The sequence below is a fragment of the Rhynchophorus ferrugineus genome, unplaced genomic scaffold, assembly GCF_030347505.1.
Source record: "Rhynchophorus ferrugineus isolate W39M unplaced genomic scaffold, kcgeb_rfMv2 rfM4, whole genome shotgun sequence".
Classification (NCBI taxonomy): Eukaryota; Metazoa; Arthropoda; class Insecta; order Coleoptera; family Curculionidae; genus Rhynchophorus; species Rhynchophorus ferrugineus.
The window spans coordinates 34592179-34619079 of record NW_027472583.1 but is presented as its reverse complement, the minus strand read 5'-3'; the positions used below and the strand labels follow the sequence as shown (position 1 = coordinate 34619079).

The window sequence follows — 26901 nt, the reverse complement described above, 5'->3', positions numbered from 1 at the left end:
AGAACAAGAATATGGAAAATCACTGAAAATTTATTATTAGCGGAATTTATACCTGAGGACGGATTATGTTTGTTTACCTAATAATTTATCACATTTTTGATTTTTTATAAATGTTAACACCGACACAAATTCATTATCACTATAAACCCTTCAAAATCGAGAAGCTGATGAATATTACTACGACTTTTCCCCTATATGCATTTTTAACTACTTTGGATTTTTTAAAATGTTGCCTTTCCTTCATCTTTGGCGGATATATCGTCCACCAATGAAAAGCCAAAGAAAATCAAAATGCAAAAGACAACAAAGATTTCGTAAGAACCACAACGAAGGACAACAAACCACTGAGGAACTAATAGAACTGTTATGGTTTTGGCGAATAAAACTTTTTTAATTAAAATCGCCGTTTTTTTTTAATGCTGTGTGGCAAATTAACCACCAGCAATTGAAAAAACCCTGAGATAGACGCAATAAAGGAAAAAATCGACGGAGCGAAAGGTGTACACTGTTTTACGTATCGACACCAAAGAGGTGGAAACAGAAGGAAGTATCAAATACGTATAATATCACGTAAAACAATGCGATTCTAATGTGTGTTGGCTTACTTATGATATGATGAAGTACTTGCGAAGTTTATCTTGAAGTGATATTAAACACCTGAGCTTTTATTTTTGTTAAAACTTTCTATGTGTTGATAGTGATAATAAATTAATACCCATACTAGTTTATGTTATCAGTGTTGTTGAAATAGTGAAACATCTAGTGTCAAAACAATGAATTATATACATACAGATGATGATGATGGTGAACATAATGTTGAAGATAAATTGCTTCGTAAGTACTATTTTATAAAAAAAATACCAATTAATACATTCCAAAACGAATATAATTGTTAACTTAGAATATTTTGCAATAAATCACACATTATTACAAGGGTTTCTGGACATAAAATATTAAAATTAGACCAGTTAGTTATTAAGTACAATTTGGGTAAATGAGTTTTCGCTGTTTTCGAATAGATAACATTAGCAGGATAGATACATTTTTTCAATGTTTCAAACTGGTCGTTTGAAAAAACAACGATGTATTTAAACTAGCAGTCAGATATTACAAGTTTTTAAAATTACTTATTTCGTTTATATCAAAATATCGGCATATAAATTAATTTTAAAGGATTTATAATACCCGGTGTTACTGCGTTTTAATTGCATCGTGCATTGATACATTCGTAACCTACTTCATGTTGAAGCCTCACTAACAGGCTTCACTTTTCATTGTGTCCCATTTCGTTGAAGTCTGAAAAAACAATATTTTCAGGGTGTCGAAAATGTCTGAATTTATACCGAGTAAATAACATTTGCAGGAGGTTCTTTTCCATCGATTTCAACATGTGATTTCAATACTGGTTTCGACATTTTAAAACTGGTGATATTGTCACCGAAGGCAAAGAGCTCTGTGTTAAGCCAAAAAAAAATTGAGGCATTATTCGATGAAATCATCAATGAGGATCGCTATTGACTACAATTGATGCGCTTAACCTGAGCATTGCTCGAAAAAGGCCAGGAAGACCAGCAAAGATACAACAACAATGTTATTCTTCAGCATGACAATACACTAGGAAGTGCTACTGCTGCTGTATTATCCAGACAAGGCCTGGATTCTCCTTCTGATTTCTACTTATTCCGATATATGAGTCGTGACCTATCTGAGCAGCGCTTCACGTTTGCAGATACTAAAAAATGTGTCGATTCGTGGATAGCCAAAAGGGATACATAATTCTTTCAAGATAGAATACGTAAATGTATTGAAAGATGTGGAAAAGTATCAGCTATCGATGAAGAATACTTTTTATAATAAAGCTTCAAAGAAATTATTCTTCAAGAAACAATAATAATAGATATTTAGATGAGATAAATATATCTTTATGTGACGGCAGTGCAGAAATTGGAACGGCATTTGGCTATAGGAAAAACACAAAAATTGACTTAAGAATAATTGTTTTTATGTGGACGATTGGCTACTACTCTCTTCAAACCTTCATATGTAGAAAACATAAAGAATTCATATAAGATTTTAATCCAATTGCATAAAAATATCCAAAAATCTGATAAAAAGGAATTAGTTTTAAAGGATTTACAATATCCGGTGTTACTGCGTTTTAACTTTGGTGATATTGTCACCGAGGGCAAAGAGCCCTGTGTTAAACCAAAAAAACAATCTAATAATTGTAAATTTATACACGGCAAAATTATTTTTTAATCTTTATCATAATTAATACCTTATCATATTATCAATCAAGCAGGCTTGATAGCCGCAGTGGGCAAGGCGACAGAATAGTCCTTCTACTAATGCGATAGTCACGGGTTTAAATGCAAATTTATGTTTGCGATTATCTATAATTATGATTATCGATAGACAGGGCTGTAAAATTCAACATGCAGAATAATCCCAACCAGGTTGTGCAACCAGGATGTTCTCTGAGATGGTCTCTAGGTTGGTCGCTCACTAGTTAATAGGCTTGATCGAAGAAGGTTGTTCAGAGTCCACGTTAGAGAGTAAATCCAGTTCATATAAATCCTAGTTCAAAAGGAGATTCTAAAACATTACGCTTACAAAGAATATTTTAGATTAGATTTATTTATCAGCCATCAGTCTCGTGGACTATTTAAGACCTATGCACTATATATATATTAAAGAGTAAACATTACAAAGAACAAAACTAAAAGAGCTTATAGTTAATTTAACATAAGTATGAGAATAATATGGAGTGAATAGTTTAAAAGTCATAAGTTAACAGCAGGAGTATTCATAATCTATTATATATTTTGATAGCTTATCAGTTATTCAAGGTTCTTCAATTGTACAAGTTGTTTCATGGATCCCTTCAGGTCAGATAGTCGTCTTTGGAGGGCCTGCCCTTGGCATTCAACTAGGATGTGTTGATGCTCAGCGGGGATCTACATATATAACAGATGGACAGACTTGAGATCAGATCCTTTGAGTAGAAACTCGTGGGTCAGCTGACAATGGCCTATTGTGAGTCTGAATAAAATACCCAATTTACGCCTGCTAAAGTTACAAAAGTTGAAACTGTGAGTAAAACTCCTCTTTTATCTGGCACAATATGTTATTGATTATTAAGTTCCAGTTTAGTTGATCCTGATTTTATAAAGTGCGGTATGATATGTATTCAGATCCCTTCTCCAGTACAGATTGTTTTCCAAAAGTGATCCTTCCCTTTTCCCAGCAAATTAGCAAATTATTTAAATTATTTCCCAGTAGATTGATGAGCCTGTGCCGATTTTAAGCTCTCAAGAGAGCTCATAGAGTCAGTGATGATTACCACCGAGATCATATCTGGACTGTCTTGAACGCATTTAAGAGCCTTGTATATGGCCAGCAATTCACCAGTAAAAACATTCGCCAAAGAAGACAATTTGTTATGTTCTTCGTTCAATGTTGATGTATATGCAGTTCCGGTATTCATCGTTTTTAGATCTGTCAGTGTAAATCTAATGATGTTTAAGATATTTTTCCAAGATCAAATGTTTGAAAAGGGAGCGCGTACTATAACAGTTAAGAGAATCCTTAGGAAGAAATCTCATTTAGAGATCAATGGCAATAGGTACGTTCTGCCAAGGAGTTATTTTATTCGTGAATTTCCAGATGGTAGGTATTTGCAATGACAAGCGATTGCAGATTTTCTGGAAGCAATAGCCAGATTCATTGTATGTTTGCTCTTTTATTTTAATACTGCGGTTAATAGGGAAAAATGCCCATACTGAGATTGCCCGGGCTTGAATTTTACTGAGCCTGCGTACCTTAGTAACAAAAGTTTTAGTCTAGAGTCTAAGGAAGAAATCTCCGCCTCACAGAGTAGACTGTCAATTGGACTTGTATGGTATGCTCCTAGAGCAATCCTTAGTACTGTCTTCTGGATTGGATTTAGTTTCTTTATATAATGAGGGAGCCGCAGAAATGAAACACTGGCAACCATAGTCCAGCTTACTCAACGTCGAGTACGAGTGGTTCTATGAGCACCCCAGTGAAAGTTGGCGAGGAATCGAATTAGGCTAATATCAGTCAGGCATCTGTTTTTTTGTATTTTTGATGTGTGGAAGCCAGCTGAGACGTGAGTTGAATATAATTCCCATGAATTTTTTCCTCAGGTTTATTGTTTATGTCATTCGGGGACAATTCCTTATCCTGCAGTAGTGCACGCTATTCGATTTATCAGGTGAGAATCGAGGGCCATTTGTTTTTGCCCAAGAAGGGAGAGTATCGAATCACAAGGAATATTTGAATTGATGATTTAAAATCGAAATTCTCCAGTAATGCATAATGTTGTAAGTAACAAATATTTTCTTGTCCAATAATGCACCACATTATCATAAAACTGGGGCATTGGGCTTATATAGTTCAAGTATAAATAAGGCTAATAGGGCTAAGAGCAAAGTATCTATAAAAATTTTTTAAACGATTAAACGTCTATATGGTTTGATACGTTTTTTTTTAATCTAAACAGGTGGTTTTACTTTACTCGGTTTACTAAATTGTTTTAACTAATATCATTTAGTAATCTAATATGAAACCTTAAGATTCTAACTGATACAATGAATAAAACCAAATGAAATATGATTAACTGTGTGAACATCTAATAAAAAAGAACAGTCAACTATAATTCATTTTATACAAGGTTATATATATTAATTATTGGAATTATTGCGTCTATCATACACAAAAATTACTCAGCAACAATAACTTGTACTATTCAATAATACATCAAGTTACTAAAAGTCATTTAATAAAAAGAACAATAAATAATTAATTAATCTTTGTTGTTTATAAGAAAAAAAAACGACCTCTAAACTAAAATAATCTTGCTATAGCTAATGATATAATATAAGTAAGTTGTGATTTTTTAGTATCAAAACAACATATCACTCAACAGCATCTGGTCCTTCTGTTTTCAACAAGCTCTCGTTCAGACGTAATAAGTTTATTCCACATTCTCAATGTTTTTTTAATAGAAATATTTGTCTACGGTTAGAATTTCGACAATCACTTCTTCATTTGAGATATATACCTATCACTGAGGCCTGGATAATTTTATTTGGGGCCTGTAAAAAGATTTTAGCCTCTGGGAGTTTGATCTGAACAACACCATAATTGGAGAAGAAACTCGAAGCTTTTTCATTTCATTTAATTATTGTTTTCTCGGTGTATTATTTTAATAAAACTTTTTATCTGTATTTTAGACCACTTATTCTTTATTTTACTTTTATCTCTATTGATAATTTAACGTTTCTAAAGGTACGAAGTACAAAGAACAAAGTACATTGGATATTTTTCGATATTTGTTAATAAATAGTTCCCTTTTCAATCCGGAGCATAAGAAATCACATACCAATCAAAGAAAACTTTTTTGTTGTATTTTGAACCGTCACGAGACAAGTCATCCACTACGAAAGTAGTTTGAACATGCCCGTACCACGTACAACTTCTGATTAAGAGCAACTAGATAATTCATCATTATTAATATTTGTACGACTTCAGTTTAATTAGGCATACTACAGTAATATATAATTTTTCAGATATAGAATTTCCGTAACGCTTAACGTTTAACAATAAAATTAATCTATACTTAAAATTCGTATATGTCAATTGCTGTAAAAATAAACATTAGGTGCTTACATGTCTTGCATTCTGATCATTTTTTTGCATAAAAATGTCTTTTATTGAGACGTATAATCTTACTTACCTGTCAAAACAATGATGTTGGGTTGGCAACGATCGAATTGTCGATTAATTATCGCACGTCTTCAGCATTTCGAAACCGTATCCAAGCTATGCTGCATTGATCTGAATAAGTGGTAATCAAAAGGTGGTAAAATTGGTAAGTATGCTGAAGGTTTTTCATTCGAGTTCTAATAGAATATCCATTATAGCTTTATAGAAATCAACATTCTGCTTCGGCGTTGATGTGTATGGCTTTCTTGGACCAACTCCTGACTTCTTGATCTTGAGGTCACGACACGCCCAGAACTGTTCTCTTTTGAAGCCTTTATTGCTTAGTTGAAAAGAACTCGTTTAGAATTGGCCAATTTATTAGCTGCTAAGGTGTCTAGAAGTTTTCGTCTAGTACGTATTACAATTCATTGCATTCAAACTTTTTTGGTCCTCCTCTTTATCATAGAAAGAAAAAGCAGCATTGTCATAAGTTTCCAACAGCTTTTGGTGGATTTAGCCAATACTAAATTCTATAATTAGCAGCTATATACTCTAAATAATTCAATAAAACATAAGGGACACTCTCTAGATCATAGTGAATAAAAACAAGAAAGCGAGAGATAAACAAAATGGCGAAAGTAAATGACTTGAAAATAAATGTTCCAAATTATTACATAACATACACGTGTGGATGGGTAATTTATTCTGAAAGCTTCCGCTGTGTTAAAGGCTCCTTTAACACACTTTTTGAACAATTAAAAATAGAATATTATAAACATCTTGAAAATACGTTGCTTACAACACAGTAGTCATTAATAATGATATTCCAAGATAATAAATATTTTAGATCTTAGATGTAAAGGTAATAAATCTTCCACTTGTTCATGGGATGCAAGCATATGCATATGCTATCTCTGCTATACATATCAATAAACATTAATCAATTAAATTATAACATGCATTATTCTATTATCTTTTTCTATTATCTACTTATATGGTACACATTCATGATCAGCCACGGTCAATACTGGACACATTTCACAATTTCACAATTTGTTGAATTTACAAAAAAAAACTTAAAATTAAACGAGAGTCCTGTGAATGCATGATCTTCAAAACGGTCCAACAGAAAACTTATATTTAATGAATTGGTTTTATTGTTGACTATAAAAGCAATTTGTAATGTAAACTTCCTTCATAAACTTTAAACCTTTAGAATGTACAAGCCAAGGATAATCAAAAGTCAAAACTGGCCAAACCTCATTTGACTGGTGCCCCCAAGCGCTTGTGACTAACATTCTGTGGGATTAATTCTGGAATCCATTAAATTGGTACGGCTGTCGCTTTAGTTCTTTATATAAAATACAATGGTATAAAGTGATCTCAATCACTTCCACCCTCTCGAATTGATAATTTTGGAACGTCACGGCCAAACTAATTAACACCCTCCACGTTTTATAACGTTCTTCAAGACATGGATAACCCAAATTTTATCGATTCCCGCTTATAGCTTTGCGCGTCGTTTATGGGACGAAATATTCAAACATTACAGAAACTTTTACATGCCAAATCACTTTTTTTGGTAAATCCGTGGCATGCATAAAGTGTCCAAAATTTTCAAAAATCTAGGTTACCAATTCTCGCAGTAAGCCAAACAAATATAAACTTTGCCGGCTTGGTTGCCGCAGTGGTAAAGGCGACAGGACAGAGGGGGGCATGGTCATAAATTTATGTTTGTGATTGTTTAATATTTGTGATGGTCCTAGGCAAGCGTCTAAAATCTGACAAGGAAAATGATCCCAGTCACTCCATTAACCAAGCTGGTTAAGACCGGATGTCCTCTGGGATAATTTTTAAATTGGTCACTCGCCAGTCGGTAGACTTAATGCTGAGCACCGTGGTTCAGAGTCCACGATAAACAGTAAGTCCAGTCAAGACTCACTCTATATATATATATATATATATATATATATATAAACTTTCCTTTGGGACACCGTATACCATAGTTGTCATAGCAAACGAGTTCGGCATCTTCACTGAGTTGACCTTTTTCAAATTTGTATCATTCATATTTGATTATACGGAATAACATTTAATTTAGATGGCCTACTGATAGTCAAGATCAAAAAACATTGAAAGACGAATAAATCACTAATCGAGCTTTGTTTTTATGTAAATAGATGACCTTTAAACAATCGAAAGAAATACGTCATATGCCTCGAAGGACCAGAAAATCTAAAATGCTTCAATTCCTTTAGTATAAAATATAATAATTTTTTCTTTTATCTTATAGATTAGATATATACTAAAGGTTTTATTATCTATTTATTATTATTCCAGATCAAGGTAAATGTTATAGTAGGCTACAAAGAATGACTAGTTTTGTGCAGAGTTGTTTTCGAGATTATGTGTGTTTAATGATTCTCTAGATACCGATGGTTCATCAAGAAATATTTGTGTAGTTTATAATGTTTATGATGTGATAAATATGAAAATTAGTTTATCAAAATCATGTAGCTTTTACGTTTTTTTTTAATAAAAGGGACGACAATTAACATGGTAAGTGTTCAATAAATCGTAAATATGATTGAATATACTGTAAAATACTACAGAAAATCGTTAATTTGAAAAAGCTCAACGAATAACCATTTTTGATAGATATGTAGGAAAGATTAGCTTGGATGATTCATCAAAAGGTATACAGTCACAATCTAACTCCTAGATATGCTGAATTATGTCGTATAAACGTATTATTCATTCATTGTGCATTAATCTTTTTAGAAGGTATCATACCCTTTTTTGTATATACAGTCGTTGAGCATAATTAAACTTCAAATAAAAAAAAATATAAAATAAATACCCAATATAAATTATAATATAAATCATCTATACTATAGGATATACAGATCAGTTTTGAGCTTTATTGAGAGAATCAGCCGGAAGGAGGTAATATAGAATATCTGGTGAATGTCGTAGGTAGCCTAAGGTTTTTTATTTTAGCATTTATATTATTTTATATTACATTAGGTATATTTCCATGGATTTTGCAACATGTAGGTGAATGTTTGTTACTACATTTTTACTTCCATAACGATAGCTTTTTTCATGTCACAAAATGTCATGCATAATATGGGTTATTAGTTCGTGTTTCTACTTCTCCAATATTTTCTCTATATTTTTTCTTCAAAGTTTTCTTAAAGGTTCGTTATTTTTTCGGTTTAATTTTGGTTCATTACAATCGAATTTCTTTAACTGTGAAAGTAGCTTTAAATAATTGTAAATCAAAATGATAAATTAGATAAGTGAACAGAAGAGTGGGACAAATGAGGAATAGCTTTAAAGGTACCATGCAATAGGCAAGAAAATAGATTTATCTATCCAATCATCTTTTAAAATCTACTGAATATTATTTATGATAAAAAACAATTTGTCTAAAACAACAACTGATCAGATTAATAAAGTCAGGTCTGGGGAATATGGTATGTGCCAGATAACTTATTATTGCAAGTATAAGCCAATCTTGTCAATAAATATAACAGTATGACATATCTGATTTTTATCCTCTTTTTACCTATTCTGATCAGGCTATTTGCTCAATTTATTCATTTGTAGACGACAGCATTTACAGTTATCATTTAGCCAGTTTTCGGGAGCTTCAAAATAAGTTCTTCTTCCACTTCCTGTTCTACTAGATACACAAAACAACGGCAACAAAAGAAATGCTATAAATTGGTTCGTATTTAAGTAGCACTTTTACTTTTATTAAATTCGTTTAGAATGCCATGGCAGTCAATTACAATCACAAACATTGCCATTCTCGGAGATTGTGTAACTCACGAAGACTTATTTTCTGAAGATACCTTGATCCATATTTTCCATCCTTTCAATACCATATCCATCTTACCATCATATTCATCCCTTTAATACCACAAAAGAGAGCCAAAATATTTCTATTTTAGATAAGATGCTATGCTAACGAACAACAACGTAGTAACATATATTTTAATCAAGCGAGCGTTGAAATTAAATTAATTCAATTAAATATCTATTTAAAATAATCCAGTAGTATTTAATAATCCCCGGTAGAGAACACCGAGAGAGTGATAAAACCAATATAGTTCTAACAGTGTTTAGTTTACATCTAACTTAGCGAGCGGTTTTTGATAGTCCCCATAAGGTGCGCGCGCTCTAGTGGAGCCTGGAACTCTTTGACCATCACTGACCCGACTGTATTCAAATGATAACAACAACAAAAATCATCGGTCCTCATTACGGTGAACGTTAAAATGATCCCCTACATCGGGGGAGACATCGGATCCAACTAGTGCCTGTTTTCGTTATTATCAGTTGAGTCTTCAGTGAGTTTAACTAACAAAAATGAACGATATACACACAGACGACGAAGAAGATGAAGATACAGTACAAGACCGTTTGCTTCGTAAGTTTACTAAACAATAGTTACACCAAAACCTTAAAATTATGATGAAATACTGACTAAAAATATAAGCTTTGATTAACATTTAACAAATGTCTGTAACAAACACCAAAATATATTTTACAGAATTTTTGTTTCAATTAAAAATTAAATATTTTCTATAGAAATAATTTTCTTGCCAATTTTTATCTTTACAATGTTATTGGTATATCATAAAATAAGATTAGATGTGAACGATATAGTAAAAATCGTATGAACTAATATTTTGAATTACATCAAAATCTTTAAAACACATCAATAATTAGATAAATATAAAGTATTATCAAATTTTAGAGATATAATTAATCTCATACGAGTTTTATGATGTAGTATGTAGAAATTGAATGGCCGTTCAATTATTTATAACAATTTCATTCTTAATGGGAATACTTGCTTTTTATATTAAAAATTAATTGGAATGGGACATATACCATATTGTATATATGATGATTTATATGCTTTTTGATTTTAATCTCATTAAATTTTATTCGTTATTTTAGTTTGGAATGCGTGCCTTGATTTGCAATAAGATTGATCAATATCTAGCTGCATATGTAACTTAAATGTTAATAATTATATGCTTCGTACTCTAAAGTTTATATTATATATATAGTACACGCGATATATCAATAGAATGTTGATATTTCTGAAAATGTATCATCGAAACAAGGATTTTTATTAAGTATTCGTTCTGTACAAAATCTTTCAAAAACTCATAGTTATGCGGATATAGGTGTGGAAATAAATTAACAGAAAACGAAGAAAGTAACAGTGTGCAAACGTTTATTTTCTTTCTTTTCTATATATCGTCGATGTTGAATGAACCTTAACTGCAATATTAAAATATGGAATGTCAGAAAAATAATAATTTTTCTTTACTACTGATATAAAAAGACAATCCATGAATTTTAATTTCTAAAGTAAGCGAACTTTTGAATTGGAAATATGATCAATGGAAACAAAATGATGGCTTGCGGATACTTCTTTGGCTCTATACTGAACACAGTTTTTATTTCATTTAATCATTTCAACATGGAATTGATCCAAATATGCAGCCAAAATAATAAAATATTTACCGTGCTTTCAAAATGGATTTCAGAGCCAAGCGGCTTTGCATGATGAATATTTTTGAGATCTGTAAATACCAAGCAGTGATGAGGTTGAGATCACGTGGGCAGTAAAGCAACTTGAAACGCAATTCGTTTAATTAGGCTGTCGTTTTCTTACACACTTACACTTACACAACTTTATAATTGGTATGAATTATTTCATGAAGTTAATATATTTTCTGGAACTGCCGAAGAAGTTTTCAGCATCAATTCGGTCTGTGCAACCCCGGTTAAAGCATATCACCTCTAAGCATTGTTTTCGATTGGAAAATGCTGTTACGTCTTGTTAGAAGTCTCCTTGCTCCATTGAATACGGTTAATTGAATTTGGTAATATCATCCATACGTTAGATACGTAAGTTTACTCAGGGATGTTTATTCTCCGCAGTTATCTTGGAATTAAATGAAGATCTATTTTAACTAAATATCTATGGTACTATTTTGCTAAGAAATATCAATCGATTATCACGAATATATATTTTAAGATTATCAAAGAGCTTAAACTACGTATTACCAAATGGAACAAGTAAAAAGTAATCGTAAAAAGGAATATATGGTAAATCAATCCGGCAAGCGAAAAAAAAAGAATAATAGAAAATAAGTTTTTTATGTTTTTGACTGTATAATAATTTATTATCCTTCTCTAGACGACAATTATAATTGTCATCGTAAGTAATCTCTCACGATTGTTCTGTTCTATCTCTATATTGTCTCTGTATTGTCTGTTTGTTATCAACTACTTTTAAAACATTCAAACAAATCCTTAAGCATTTTTTTCATTCACTGATATTTTACAAGGTTTGTTTCGAGTTAAACAATAAAATTGAGTCAAATTTTGAAAAAGAACTAACTTAATATATATTTCTATTTAAATCACAATAGAGTTTATGAAGTGTTTATGCTTATGCTATAAACATAAACGTCTATTTAAAAATCTTTTTTTACGTCCTATAAAATTAACTCATAGTTCTAGTATATGATTAACATTTTAAAATAAGAGTTATATTTAATTTACTTTATATTTAATATTATATGACATCAAGATAAAGCCATTACAAATATATTTAGCCCATATATATCGCAATTTCAATCAATATTTGAATTGTCAATTGTCACTTTATAAAATTATTTGATATGCCACTTAATCATAAATAATTTCAATCATAAAGTGTGACGTTATCTACGTGAATTATCCTCTTCAAGAGTGATACATAACCCTTTCCTACTTTTGTACACCTTTTTCCTTAAAACAGATTAGTAACTTTTAAGCCAAACCTATTATAACTTCTAGGTTAACTAGAAGGCGGCGTCATTTATATTAAAAGACATTAAAGTTATTATTATAATATATAAATTGTGAATGGTTATCTAGAACAAAGTTAAAACCAGATTTATCAAATCCAACATAATTTTAATAAAACATTTTCTGAATTTCCTTAAAAATACTATAATATTATTATTCTGATTGTTTTTTTACATTCAATATATTAATATTGAGACTCTGCAAAAGTAGACTCATCTTTAAATATCTTCATGAAAATGAAAGTGCTACATAAAAAGGCCAGATGTCTGGTCAGTATAATTGCAGTAGAACTTTCCAGTAATAGATAAAAAGTTAATGTTTTCCAAATTTTGTACAAAATGTGCAATATCATTTAAAATAGTAGTTATTACTCAATTTTAACTATCGAGAACATACACATTAAATCCTGCCTCAGTAATTCGAAGTTATACAGTACATCGTTAAACTTGGATCATTTAAAAGAACAGTATTTTATCACATTATATTTTTTATATTTATCTATTTACAAAAGGAACCCAAAATTATATCACAGACTTTTTATTGATTTCCAAGCCGTAATAGAATCACCCTTAGAAATTTTCGCGATTTAGTTCTTAAATTATGATTATTTATTCACTTAAATCAGTGAAACTCATGAAATGCCACTAGTCGAATAATTAGATTCTTGTAATAATAGAACTATGTAATACAGCTACTAAAATTGTTGAGCGTTAAAATACGGTATTTCGTATATAGTTATTTTCTTAAAACGTACATTAAAACATAAAAGTTGGACGATTGTTTTTAAACTCTCGATTCACGCCATCACATGATTTTCTAATGCACAGATTTTAGCTTGTGAAAACAGATGTGAGTTAATTTATAGGATATTTACATAGTGGCGTAATTGTTATTAATAATTACAGATTTCGTCCATACCACAGATTTATTATAGATAAAATTATTACGGTAACAAAAGGACTTCCACCTTTTTTTACGTTATCATAATGTAATTGTCAGATTTGTTATGAATATATTGTTGATAATATTCATAATGATTATCTGGTTCTTTGAAAAGATTTTGAAAATACACAATACCTCTATTATAGTAAATTAACAGAATATTTTTTATATAATTAATGGTGTCAAGAGTCATTATGTTTCAACCTTGACCGACTTCAATTATTCAAAAGAGGTCATGTGTTATATTTCAATGAATCTATCTCAATTCATAGAGATATTCATATATATATATATATTTAAATTTAATACAACTACTATAAATTTATATAGTTTTTACCCAACTATGACAAACCAAACCTTTACAATTTTCTGAATATTTTTCAACAATGAAAATATATTATTAACTGATATAATTTACCATTGTTACTAACTCTAAACAAAAAAAAATACTTCAAACGAGAATTTATGGTTATATATCGTCAACTACTCTACATTAAGATACTATTTCCTGGTAACAAGTCTTAAACAATTACTAGGACTATAATTTTTATGAAATTTACAATATTTATGGCATATAACATCACTTATTTAATAACTACATGTATCAAAACTAAACTTTTAAAATGGTTTATTTAGTATGTATTGATAATCTATTTTTCAAAACCCCTAATATGTCTAAGTATGAGCTAACTCATCAGTATTTATCTAAAAAGATATTTAGTCCAAGTTAAGTTGTCTATTCCATCTAAAAATTCACTATAAACCCATCACTAGAATTGTTTGGATATTAACATCAACTCTGTAATGATGACTTTGATATCGTTCATATTTACTAGCGCCGTGTTTAACTAAAAAATTCAAGAATAAGCAATTGGAAACTCAAAGTAGAGAAAGTGGTCTTAGAACATAGGTATTCGTTGCAATAGATATACATTAAAAGAATTTAGAAAAAATATTTAAAAAGAAAATTGAACCGACTTGACAAAAAGTAAAAAATTATTAAGCGTAGATTTTTAATACAAAAAAAGTTTTCAAATAAAATATATAAGTAATAATTGTTGTAATAATCAAATAAAATTAAACAAAAAACTTATTTAATCTCTCGTAATCTTCTATGCGTATTTTATATTCTAATATATACACACAATCTAGCTTAATACCTACCTAAGCTTATTTATCTATTTACAATAGCATTTTAACTACTACCAACTGATCACTTTGAAATCGGTACGCCCAACAAATTAGATTTGTTTTGTTCGTAACTTAATTTTGTGTATATGATACAGAATTACATTATTATTTTTATATTGTTTGGGATCGGCACCGTTGCCAGTTGGCTGCAATATTTCTACGGCTTCTCGTATGATGTGGTTAGTGCTTATAAAGCAAACTGAACGTCTTTTACACTGAACGACTTTCATAAGCAAACCCTTACTAAAAACTCCTCAAAACCCTTGAACAGTATAGCGACCCGGTCCCTTCTTTCATCATCAGCTTACCTGAATAATTTCAAAGTATGCAATTAGTTGCCTGTACGTACCTTTAATATTTAAAGAAGTAACAGGTCAATTGAAAAGTCCCCGACCTGACACATATATGGCGCTACTATAATTAAATCCATATATTTTTTAGTTAGCCCTAACCCTCAAAAGATGCGTATATAAATTTGACAGCTGTCGGATCATTAGTTTGTGTATTATAGCAGTTTGAGTGAAGCAACTTTTATTATTGTGAAAAAAAAGGATAAAAAGGAATTTCGCGTGTTAAAGTATTGCTTTTTGAAGGGAAAAAATACAGTTGAAGCAAAAACTTGGCTTTATGCCGAGTTTCCGGACACTGTCCCAGGAAATTCAACTATCAAGGATTGGTATGCTAAGTTTAGATGTGGTAAAATGAGCACCGAAGACGGTGAAGGCAGTAGACGCCCAAAAGAGATTATTACCGACGAAAACATTTTAAAAAATCCATAAAATGATTTTGATTGACCGTAAATTGAAATTGATTGAAATAGCAGACACTTTAAAGATATCAACTGAACGTGTACATCATATCATTCAGGAATATTTGAGTATGAGAAAGCTCTGGGCAAAGTGGGTGCAAGCTCACTTTTGACCAAAATCAACGGCGAGTTGATGATTCGGAGCAGTATTTGAAGATGATCCAAGCCTAATAAACCCAAGTGTTTGCGTCGATATGTGACAATGGATGAAACATGGCTCCATCATTTCACTCCGAAGTCTCGACTCAGCAGTCATCCGAGTGGACTTCACACGAAGAACCCGCTCCAGTCTGATGGCAAGGTTATGGCGTCTGTATTTTGGGATGCGCATGGATCAGGCATGCAGCACCGTATTCTCCAGATCTTGCCGCCGAGACTGAGGCCTATTTTGAAGCAAAAGACAAGTCGTACTACAAAAATGGTATCGAAAAGTTGGAGGGTCGCTATAATCAGTATATTACCTTTGAAGGGAATTATGTTGAATAAAAAGAACTAATTTTGCCAAAAAAATATATTTTACTATGGTAGGCCGAGGACTTTTCAATTGACCTGTTATCCTCTAACTCCTAACCGTTGAGGGGTTGTGTCTTCCGTCACATCAACTCAGCAATAACATTATATACAAATAGCTCATTGGTTTAGATTAAAACAAATATGTGAAAACATTGTACGTGCCTTTGAAATTTGAGGGTTTTTCTCGGATTCCACCATCAGATTCTTGCTTGATTCCAATGCGAGCACCTTGAAAGTGCACTTGTTCGAATAAAAAAACAATTTGGTACAATAAATCGGTACACAATTGACGTAGTCGGTTTAACAGGGAGCACATAAATATATATACAACAAAAGTGAACTTATAACAAAACTCAGGCGTCTGTCCAGTCAGGCATCATCTGACATCTGTTACATTTTTATGAAATAAATCAATTTTCGGATTGATTCGAAAGACGAAGTATAAAAATATATATAGATCCTAACTATTTCCTAAATCTCTTGATAATTAATATATAAATGGCTATTCAGTAGATTTTCACTAATATACATCCAAAAGTTTCACTGTCTATAGGATTCCTGCAGAATTACTATTATAGAAAGGGTAAGTCCTTTCAATATTTTCATTTGGTTTTCTTTACACTAATATTATTCAATGGTATTTTATTATAGAGTATTTGGTTTGTATATAATCACATGACGGGATTTATGTGCCATAAGCAAACAACAGTTACAGTGGAGAATAAGTCAACAATAGAGAAATTGTATAGACAGAAGTATTTTATTATATGTACATAGACTCAGGTGTCGACCAAATAGTTTATTTTGTTAATTTTACACCACACTATTGGATCTATGAAAATATCATCACTATTTTATTACTGAAAACAAAACTGTATTTAAACAACATGAATGGATAAATTTCACTATCCCTCATGTGGTCTGAACATGACTTAATTTTGCTTACAAAGGATTATCATATAGATTATTAATTAGTTTAAAAATTTATTACATGATCAACTTTATATATGCAAGAGTGACGGTATCCATGAAAAATAGGCAGAGAGCCAGTTGTTGGTTCCTTCATGTAAAGTTAATTCTAGTAATGGTTTAATGCATTTGATACATATAAATAGTAATCGGAAGGGGTTAGACCTGAACTTTAAGATGACCGAGGTGGTAGTTTTCATCTTCTATTCTCTTCATTTAATGGAAAAAATGTCTCATATGGTTGCACAATCTAGCCCTTTTGTAACCAATGTTCAATGCACCAGTTTAATGAGATTTAGGAAGTGGTCTGCTATCCGTATTAATGGTTTCGTTCGAATTTATCAGCTCATAACAAAACATCATTATCTTTACCAAATAGATACAGAATTAATTTTAGTGTGAATATTCAATTTTCACCACAAAAACAATTTCTTTGCACTTAAGCAACATTTCGAACATTCAACGGTTTCAATCAATTTTGCACCTAATTTACTTGTTATTGTATCATTTCAATATCTTTTAAACGTCTTCAAGTTAGCTGCTAACCACATTTTTGATACCGTAACATTTTCTTGTATCTGGCATCCGATTCTTTATATTAACATTTTTGTGGCCGACTTAAAGGTTCTATACCTTCTGTGTCGTTTTGTGAATAACGATGAAATATGGGGCCACTATGACTTTTCCACGCGCAAAGGTCATTGGTTCGTCTAGGAGGACCATACACAATGACACTGAGGAGCAATTTTCATGGTTATAAAGTATTATCGCAGATATCGTGGGATCAGCAAGGTCTAGTATATTACATGCTGATAAAAGCCTACTGATTCTAATTGAACAATTCGAAAACCGCAATGTTTAAAAAAGATCTACAATATCGGCTTAGGGTTTAGGGAAACAACGGTGTTTACATTATGTGACCGTTATTTGTTAAAGTAATATAAAAATGTGGAAAATACAATATAGATAAAACGGATGGCAGCGGTGTTACCTGGAGATGAGGCTTGGGCAGTCGATGGTGGCACGTCTAAACCTAACGATGGTCGAGTACTGACTGAATGGAAATACCCTTCAATAACATCCCGGATAAACGTCTCGGGGTTGCCAGCTATTCGTTATCGGGTTCTAGTTGGCGCTGCTGGCACCCCGCCCGTGTTCAATATCTGGGATTATATTTCTGGGTATTTTGTAAACCGTTATTCCACTATGTAAAATTCGACATGCCTCAAGGTCGCTACCTCGGTACGAAAATGGATCGATGGAAAGCGCCGTGAAACCAACATCGTTCTTTCGCCATGGTATAGGAATATATTGGCTTAAAAATTAATTTTAATGGAGTTAAAATTGATGGTATTACTATTTATTAAATCGCATCAAATCGGTACATTTATCACTATTGAATATATGTTATTTCGTCGAAGTGTGAACAATTTTTTTCAGTATATTAAAAATGTCTAAATTTGTAAAGACTAAATCGTATCTGCGGAAAGATTTATTTTTTTACTTCAATTTGAAGAAAAAGGCGGCTGAAAAAGGTATCATCGAATGCCGTGTGAAGCTTATGGCAAACATTCGATTCGGCTCCATCGATTTCAACATGTGAATACGGGCTACAACGTTTTAATAGTGCTAATTTCAACATCGAAGGCATAGAGCGTTTTAGATAGCCAAAAAAATTTGGAGACGACAATTTTAGAGGATTACTCGATGATGATCCGTGTAAAATGAAAAAATAATATAAATAACTGTTAGGAGTAACACAAGAGACTATTTTCAATTGCCTGAAGAAAATGGGAATGGTCCAAAAGCTTGGATATTCTGTGCTGTATGAATTGAAGCCAAGTGACATTTAAAAATATTTTGTAATGTGTGAAATGCTACTCAACAATAAAATCTGAAAAGTTTGTTTGCATTTTATTAGTACTGATGATAAAAAGTGGATACTTTACGATAATCCAGAGCGAAAAAAAGCATGGTGACCACCTGGTCATGCATCAACAATAAAGGCAAAGCCGAATATCGATGGTACGAAGCTAATGTTCTGTATTCGAAGTAGGTCCCACCAAACGGCTTGGTGTTAGTATGCCACTTTGCTAATGAGCTGCTAAAGCCTAACGAAACCATCAGTGGGGATCATCTCTTTCGAGATGAAATCCATAAATTGTCTGAAAGACAGGAAAACGTGGCTATTGATGAACTTCCAATAAAATGCATTGTACCAATTTTTCACAATAAAGCTTCAAATTACAAAATTCCTTTAAAATTAATTTATAGGCCCATATGTATTTATTATTTAGAAAATGATGGAAAATATTTATTATGTTTTTTTCAATATAAATGGCTTTTTAAATTAAAAAAATATCAGAAAATAGAGATCAGAATACAAGCAACTTATATATCATATGAAACGAAGAGAATATTAACTGTCAGTGTGAACAATTTACTAGAAAAGCTACTATGCATTTTTATAGCCCAATATTTATTATAATGAAAAGCTATTAATATATTGACAAAAATGGTTTTTGAAATGATTTACTAAAATTTTATATTATATTCTTGGCACGTAACAAATATATTTGTTTCAACTTAATCATAATAATAGTCAGAAACTAACAACGTCACCTGTGATGATGGGAACTGACTAGATTTTATGATTATTTACTATTAGCTAATATTTGTGAACGTACAGCAGCACTTGAATACGGAAAAATGCCGCCGCTACCTTGATGTTTATACATTCGGTTAATTGTTAAACGCAAAACCTTGCTCGGCGAAAGAATACCGTCGTTATGACCTTCCAGCGTTGAATACAGGAATCGGTGTATTGAACCTCACGAATTGAAAACGAAATGGTATAAAAGCCTGTCTTAAAATCATAAACGACTTTCGAAAAAACATCAGCGAAGAAAACAGGCTCGCTAACGCAATGGGTAATCCTAAATTCCAGTAATATATTAAATGATCTTCGCAGAACTGGATGACTAGTGAATTATAACGATTCCATTTAAATAAAATTAACAAAAGCAAGAAAACAGTATTATAATTATACCTCTATAATTTAAATGCGATCATACAAAGAATACTAGTCTTTGATGTTTGAAAATCGACACTTGTTCCAGAGAACATAAAAATATCTACGAATCTCCAAAATGACGTTGCGCCTTATTATGGCAGATACTTTAGCAGATACTTTACAAGTTGCTTTCGAAGTTTGTTAATTCACATCGGCCCAATAAAAATAACGCATAAAAGATTCAGAGCACTAGTTGGAGCTGAAATATTATAATGAAATAATTATTTTTCTCTTTTTAATATTAGATATTTGCTCAATTTACTCGAATAACGTTTCCGGACCCGCTACCTAACCTAGGTGATTTGACAAACGTTATAACCAAACTAAAACAACAAAAAGAACCCACAACTTGCGCGTTTGAGCTGAACTCTCTAACACCATATAAGAATGTAATATGCAATATTCTTACGACTTCTCATATGATATGGTTAGTGCTTAAAAAGCAAACTTAACAGCTTTTGCACTGAACGACTTCCGGTCTTCCCTCACATTAGTTCATATACACAATATATATATATATATATATATATATATATATATATATATATATATATATGATTGTTATTTATTGAAGTAATATAAAAATGTGAAAATACAAGTGATAAAAAAAGGCTGGCAGCGGTGTTACCTGGTGACGGGGCCTGGGCAGTCGATGGTGGCACGTCTGAACTGAACTATGGTCGTTTACTGAATGATGAAAGTACCCTTCAATAACATGCCAGATAAACCTATCGGGGTTGCCAGATAATCGTTATCGTTTCATACTTGGAGCTGCTTGCACCCCACCCGTATCCAATATCTGGGATTATATTTCTGAGTATTTTGTATACAGTTATTCAATGGTGTAAAATTCGACATGCCTCAAGGTCGCCACAACCTAAATCAATGAGTCAACTTCCCAAAATTTTTGACTTGTTCTGATCTAAAATGTCATTGAGACGTATGACAATTTTTTCTATGATGACAACCTTAAGATTTTTGTTTTCAATTTTGAGATTGTAAAAATTATAAGCTATATATTTTAAAGAAACATCCATTTTATATTCGATTATCAAAAACCATTATCCTTAATATTTAACTGTTATAATCTGGATTATTACTTCTTGAGGAAAAGTACATTATCGCACAGATTACATACACAAACAGAGTTAAAACAGAGAAGTAAAAAGAAATAAACCAAAAATAATTTTTAATGAGAAGACAGACTTGTTAACATACGGGGTAAACCCAAATTCCCATAATAATTAATTAATTTTCCTTTAAGAAATAGATGACCTAGTAATATAACCATTCTATTTAAATAAAACCAACAAACTCGAGAAAACTTTGTATTAAAGTCGTTATTAGTTAATCATTTAGTAATATTATCAATGAAAAAGTTAACAATTGTTTTCAAAAAGTTATTAAATGTAATTAAACAACTCCAACTTTGTATTACCTAAATAGTATCTTTTATTACTTATTATAGCAATGTATTATATTAAATAAACTCAATAAGCTTTTAGTTTTTATTCTAATTTGCTACGGTTTTAAAATTACAAAACACTTATTCTACTAGAGACACTTTGGACATAACATCTATAATATGTCATTTGTTTTAATGTTATTTTAATTTTAGTTACGAGTATTACTAATTGATTCACTGAACTAGGTTTGATGACTATCTAGAAACTGGATATGTATTTGTGCATAGTCTTTGATAACGTTATCGGCAGTTTCTATATTCAAATCCACATACCATGGAGCACAAACAATACCTCACCGTACCTTGTTTTGGAATCAGAGTATGCTATAAGTCTATACTACTTTCATTAAAATAAAAATCAATTCACCAATTCATTCATCTAAATAAAAACAGTTTAAAGTGTATTTTTTATCATTTAATAATATCTAAGTGATAATACTAAAGATAAAAACTGATTAAAAATTGTTCAATAAGTGATATTATACACGCCTAGATTATTAAAAAATAATGGGTATTCTATATAATACATCTAATTAAAATAATATCTCGTATATTCCATTATTGGAATCGGATTTTATATGTAGTATTCAAATATAAATGTCAAACATTTTATCAAAATAACATGTCTAAATATATAAATAATAAATGTTAGTAATAATAAACTAAAATCTACTGAAATTGTGATACCAATGATTATTTTATATTACGTTATCTTCCAAGAAATGACAATTTGTTTCATACCAATTAAAAGACCCCAGAAAAACTTGTATTAAAACCACTATAATATAACTAATCTGAAATAACACCAATTAATCCTGTTGTTTTTTCAATTCCCAGTTGATATGACATAAAAAATTATTAAAATCTATGACAATTTTCGAAAAAATAACAGTGTTTATTTTGTTATCAATCATAAACAATTTTTAAATTTAACATCCTTAAAACTCAGTATCTTATTTACAATATTCAAGATTAAGACAAATAAAAGCTCAAAACCAATAAGACTCGCTGAAATTTAATCATAAATCAACAATCAATATCAACAATATCAGGTTTTGAGATACATGGGTCGTTCAATAAGTTCTTATATAATTCAAGAAATGTCATGAATCAAAACAGTTTCCATATCCCAGTTATATTCATCATAAAGAAACTTTGAGTTTTGAATACCTGAAATTTTGAATACACTGAAAGGGATTAAAACTTTATTGATATTTACTGATGGGCATAAAATATACCACTGAGATATATTCAGTAACGCAGTCAACCAATACCTTTTAGCATTAGATCTTTATTGGTTACCAGTCTATGTATTTGTTTAATAGTCTCGTACTTATTACGTAACCAAAATTTTCTGAAATAATATTTCTAATTTGCCGGCATCGTTGGCGCAGTGGTCAAGGCGATAGGACAGCCCTCCTACTGTTGCAGTTCGAATCCCGCTGGGACATGGATGTACTTTATGTTTGTGATTGTAATTGTAAATATCTTTATAGACAACAACTTTTTAACCAGGCTAAGTAAGAGCGGATGTCTTCTGAGATGGTTTCTAAGTTGTTCACTGGCCAGTCGGTGCCGAGGACCGTGGTTCGGAGCCCACGTTAAACTGTAGGTCCAGTCCAAATAAACCCTCGTTGGTAAAAAGGAGATTTTAAAAAATTATTTCTAATTTGTAATTATAATATAAAACCTCTTAATGTACTCTCTTTCAAAAGTTTGAAGACTATAGGTAGTAAACTGAAAATTGTGGAACTTGTTGAAAATTAAAATAACCACTTTCTAAATGCTCGGATCATATTTATTTATGATTTTACATTTTTTTTAAATATTAGATTAATATTAATCGTATTAATTCGTATCCTTGTCTTATTTTTCTTACAAATTTAATCCAGTTATTAGATCATTTCCAGGAGCTTTTTACGGTTAATTCCCTCATTATTATTTGTGTAACTTCCTTGATAATAAGTTTTTCTGTGGTATATCCATTTATAATGATAAATTTAAGAAGTTTATTTTCAGTTAATAAGTAACTAATATTTTCTTTATCTGCTATCTAGCTATAGCTATAACACCATAGATGGAAAGGATTAAATGTATTGTATTGTTTCTAACCCAACCATTTTAATTATTTTTTAGATGTGAGTTATGTTATTAAGCTTATTTGTTGCTTTCTACATAAATCAATTCAAATAATTAAATAAAAACTTTATTTAAACAGTCGAAAAATAAAAAACCTCGTGATGAATCCATAAGTGAGAAAAAGAATGGAAACCACAGTCAGAGCTGAAAGTACAATATTTCTAATTTTGTACGAAGAAAGTAATAGTATTCGAACATAAAAAAGTGCTGAACGAACAATAGTTCACATCGAACGAATAGTTAATCATCCAAAAATATTCAAAGATTTATATATAAATGATCTAGAAATGAGAGGATACCTCAGAATATTATATAAAGTAATATAATAAGTTCTTTCCCTGACTTTGTCTAAAGACCTATAGAACAAGCCTCATACAAACCTTAACAACTTTACTGAACCTAACACTCCAATACATCAAATAGAAACAATTAAAAAGTATATAGTATTTAAAAATCTATTAATTAAAAATGAATTATTAGAAACCAACAAGCAATTTTACATATTTATTTATTACCATATTTATTAATATCTCGTCCATTTAGTATTGTTTTTAACAGCTTCAATTAAACTATCAGACATGGTATCAATTAAATCATTTAATATTCTAGATAAGATTTTAAATTAAAAATCTTAGATTGTCTGTTGTAAAATTGAGAAATATGTTTTGGTTTTCCTAAAACTTTTCCAGTTACGGTTTGTTATATAATTAATTACACATAATTATCTATCAACCAATTTGAGAATAGAAAAATTTTACCATCAATATGAATGAAAATGCACCGCTTAGTAATCAACCGATTAGGGCCATGCTTTTTCATGATTTCTTGTGGTCGGTATCTATCCAGTGTTTAGCCAAGACCGATTGAACCGTCCACATCTCACATATTGTTGATGTTTATATTCGTGTGTTTTCGCACAGTCATAGGGGACCTTCTACATTACTGTTAATTTTAGGAAATCACTTTTAGAGTTGAGACTGGGGAACACCTGAAACAACTTTCTGTGGAGTTTCAAGAGAAACTTGTTGTTGTGTTTTTTTTAGTATCATGAAAAAAAATGGGCGGACTATTAGAGAAACTTCAAAATTATCTTCATCTTCTTATTTTTTGTATCCTTTTCTGTGGTACGTGAAAATTGGACCTTGTTACATATTTCGTAGGTAAAATTTTGGAAGAATAGAAAACATGGCAGGGTATGAACTAGTAAAGCAAGCAAGAAATAGTTTTAAACGTATTGATAATATAGAAGAGCAATATATAGCAAAATTTCTTATAAAGAATTAAATAACATTATATTTTAAAACAATTTTGAAAAAGAACTGAGAATAAATGGTTGAATTGGATTTTCATTGTAATTTTTTTTTAATACAAACTTTTACTTATTACAAATTATTATTACAATCAAACTAAACTCATTACAATCAATATCAAGAATTGAATAAATGAATAGAACGAAATATTGAAATACTGTAAATCAGTATAATTGCGGCTTTGCATATATGGGTTGTATTGTTCTACAACTAAATGATCTAGTTAGGCTTCGTTCACACATTAATTAATGCTGGATCCAAAGGGCGGTCGGATAGCATTTGGAAAGGTTTAATAGCCAAAGAAATCATATTCATCAGGGATGGATAGGATGTCCCACCTTCTACACCCAAATATATTTTGATGTGGTGCCGATGGATATCATTTTATATACATGACATTTTTATTAAAATAATTCGATCTTTGAGTCAAATGATATATGAATCAAGCCAAACTTCCTTCTAAATAATCCATTTACTTGCACAATGCAGCTGTAAATTACAGCAATAGAAATATTATTCGTAAACTAGCGATTTTACCATCTTCATATCCAGTTGGTCTACGTACAGCGCCAGTTTTTAAACTTGTTCGCTTTATATATAAAATAGGGTAATTTTTATATGACAGTGAAACAATAAAACATATCTCTGTACGCATTGAGAAATCCAATATATTACACTTCCTCATTCCTGTCTTTTCTATTTAGCTACATTACAGCGAGTATGACGCGTAGCCAGGTATAACTAGTATATAATAAGTGAAACGAATAATATAGGATAAAAACATAAATTAACAAGCAACTACTTTTTATTATTAATAAAGTATAGATTTAATATATCGACGTCATTGTCATAGGATTGTTATAACATAAAGTGTATTATATGTGTAATAATTTACATATATACGATAATATATGAATGGAAAGTTTGTAGATCAACTAATTGTTTTAATCTATTAGCTTATTATTTAGTCACTGATGCCTAATCACTATGGCAAGTTTATGAGGACGCCAATTTTGACTGAAAAATCATATTTAGCGATGTGGCCGATGTTAATAAGCATAATTGCCATATGTGGAACCATTTATTTTATTTTGATACCATTTTACACGAAGCTCTTATTTCGGCAACGGCTAACGCTGTAGAGCTATGAAAACTGATTTTTTTAGCCCAAACCGCACGATTAATGTGTGTATGGATGTAATGTATCTCTACTAGAAGTTCGGTGAACGCAACGTGTCTATGGCATAAAACTACAACATATCCACCCATGAGATGCAGCGATTTTTAAAATTTCATAACAATATATGTTCAATGAAATATAACAAATTAATAAAAAAACAATTATAAATATAAAAGAACATTGTGGAATATTTTATATATTTATTTTATTGATGTAAAAAAATTCTTCTTAAAAATGTTTAAACTTTTCCAAAAAGTATCGATGCTATCTACAGAGTTCAGAATTCATCTATATGTAGTAAAATCTATATGCTTTATGAAATTATTCAGCTGCAACTACTTATGAGGTACGGATTTACAGAGGATGAACAACATAATAAATATATAACACCTCACATATACACAATATTTATTTATTAACAAAATATTAACCCACCATTTTCTTTTAAAACAGCTGCAATTCGTGGTGAAATAGGTCATGAATACTTCAATAATTTCCAACGGAATGTTATTCCATTATCGTACCAAAACATCGTCTCTTCTCTAAAACTCCCCATACCGGTTCAATTATGTTGAGGCCTGGCAATTTTGAAGATAATCTGATGCTGCTCGAATAATTAAATCATACCGTGATTTGTGTACACACCTTTCGCTGTAATTGAATATCAATAATAATTATCTAAAAATTCTTCATAAA

The 26901-nt window shown here is 30.8% G+C and overlaps 1 protein-coding gene across 4 annotated transcripts in view; it reads left to right on the top strand.

Annotated features, from left to right (window-relative positions):
* Positions 1-26901, top strand: part of LOC143195139 (organic cation transporter protein) — a 118021-nt gene that overhangs the window by 64080 nt on the left and 27040 nt on the right. Inside the window, exon 1 of one of the 4 annotated variants that reach the window (XM_076402048.1) lies at positions 747-834. The exons of 1 other annotated variant lie outside the window; for it this stretch is intronic. In XM_076402048.1, coding sequence (XP_076258163.1) covers positions 774-834 — 61 coding nt within the window. In that variant the 5' untranslated portion in view covers positions 747-773. Of the gene's footprint in view, positions 1-746; positions 835-8063; positions 8290-9855; positions 10169-26901 lie in introns of those variants that run through there. 2 more of the 4 variants (XM_076402051.1, XM_076402047.1) reach the window with 2 other exon arrangements.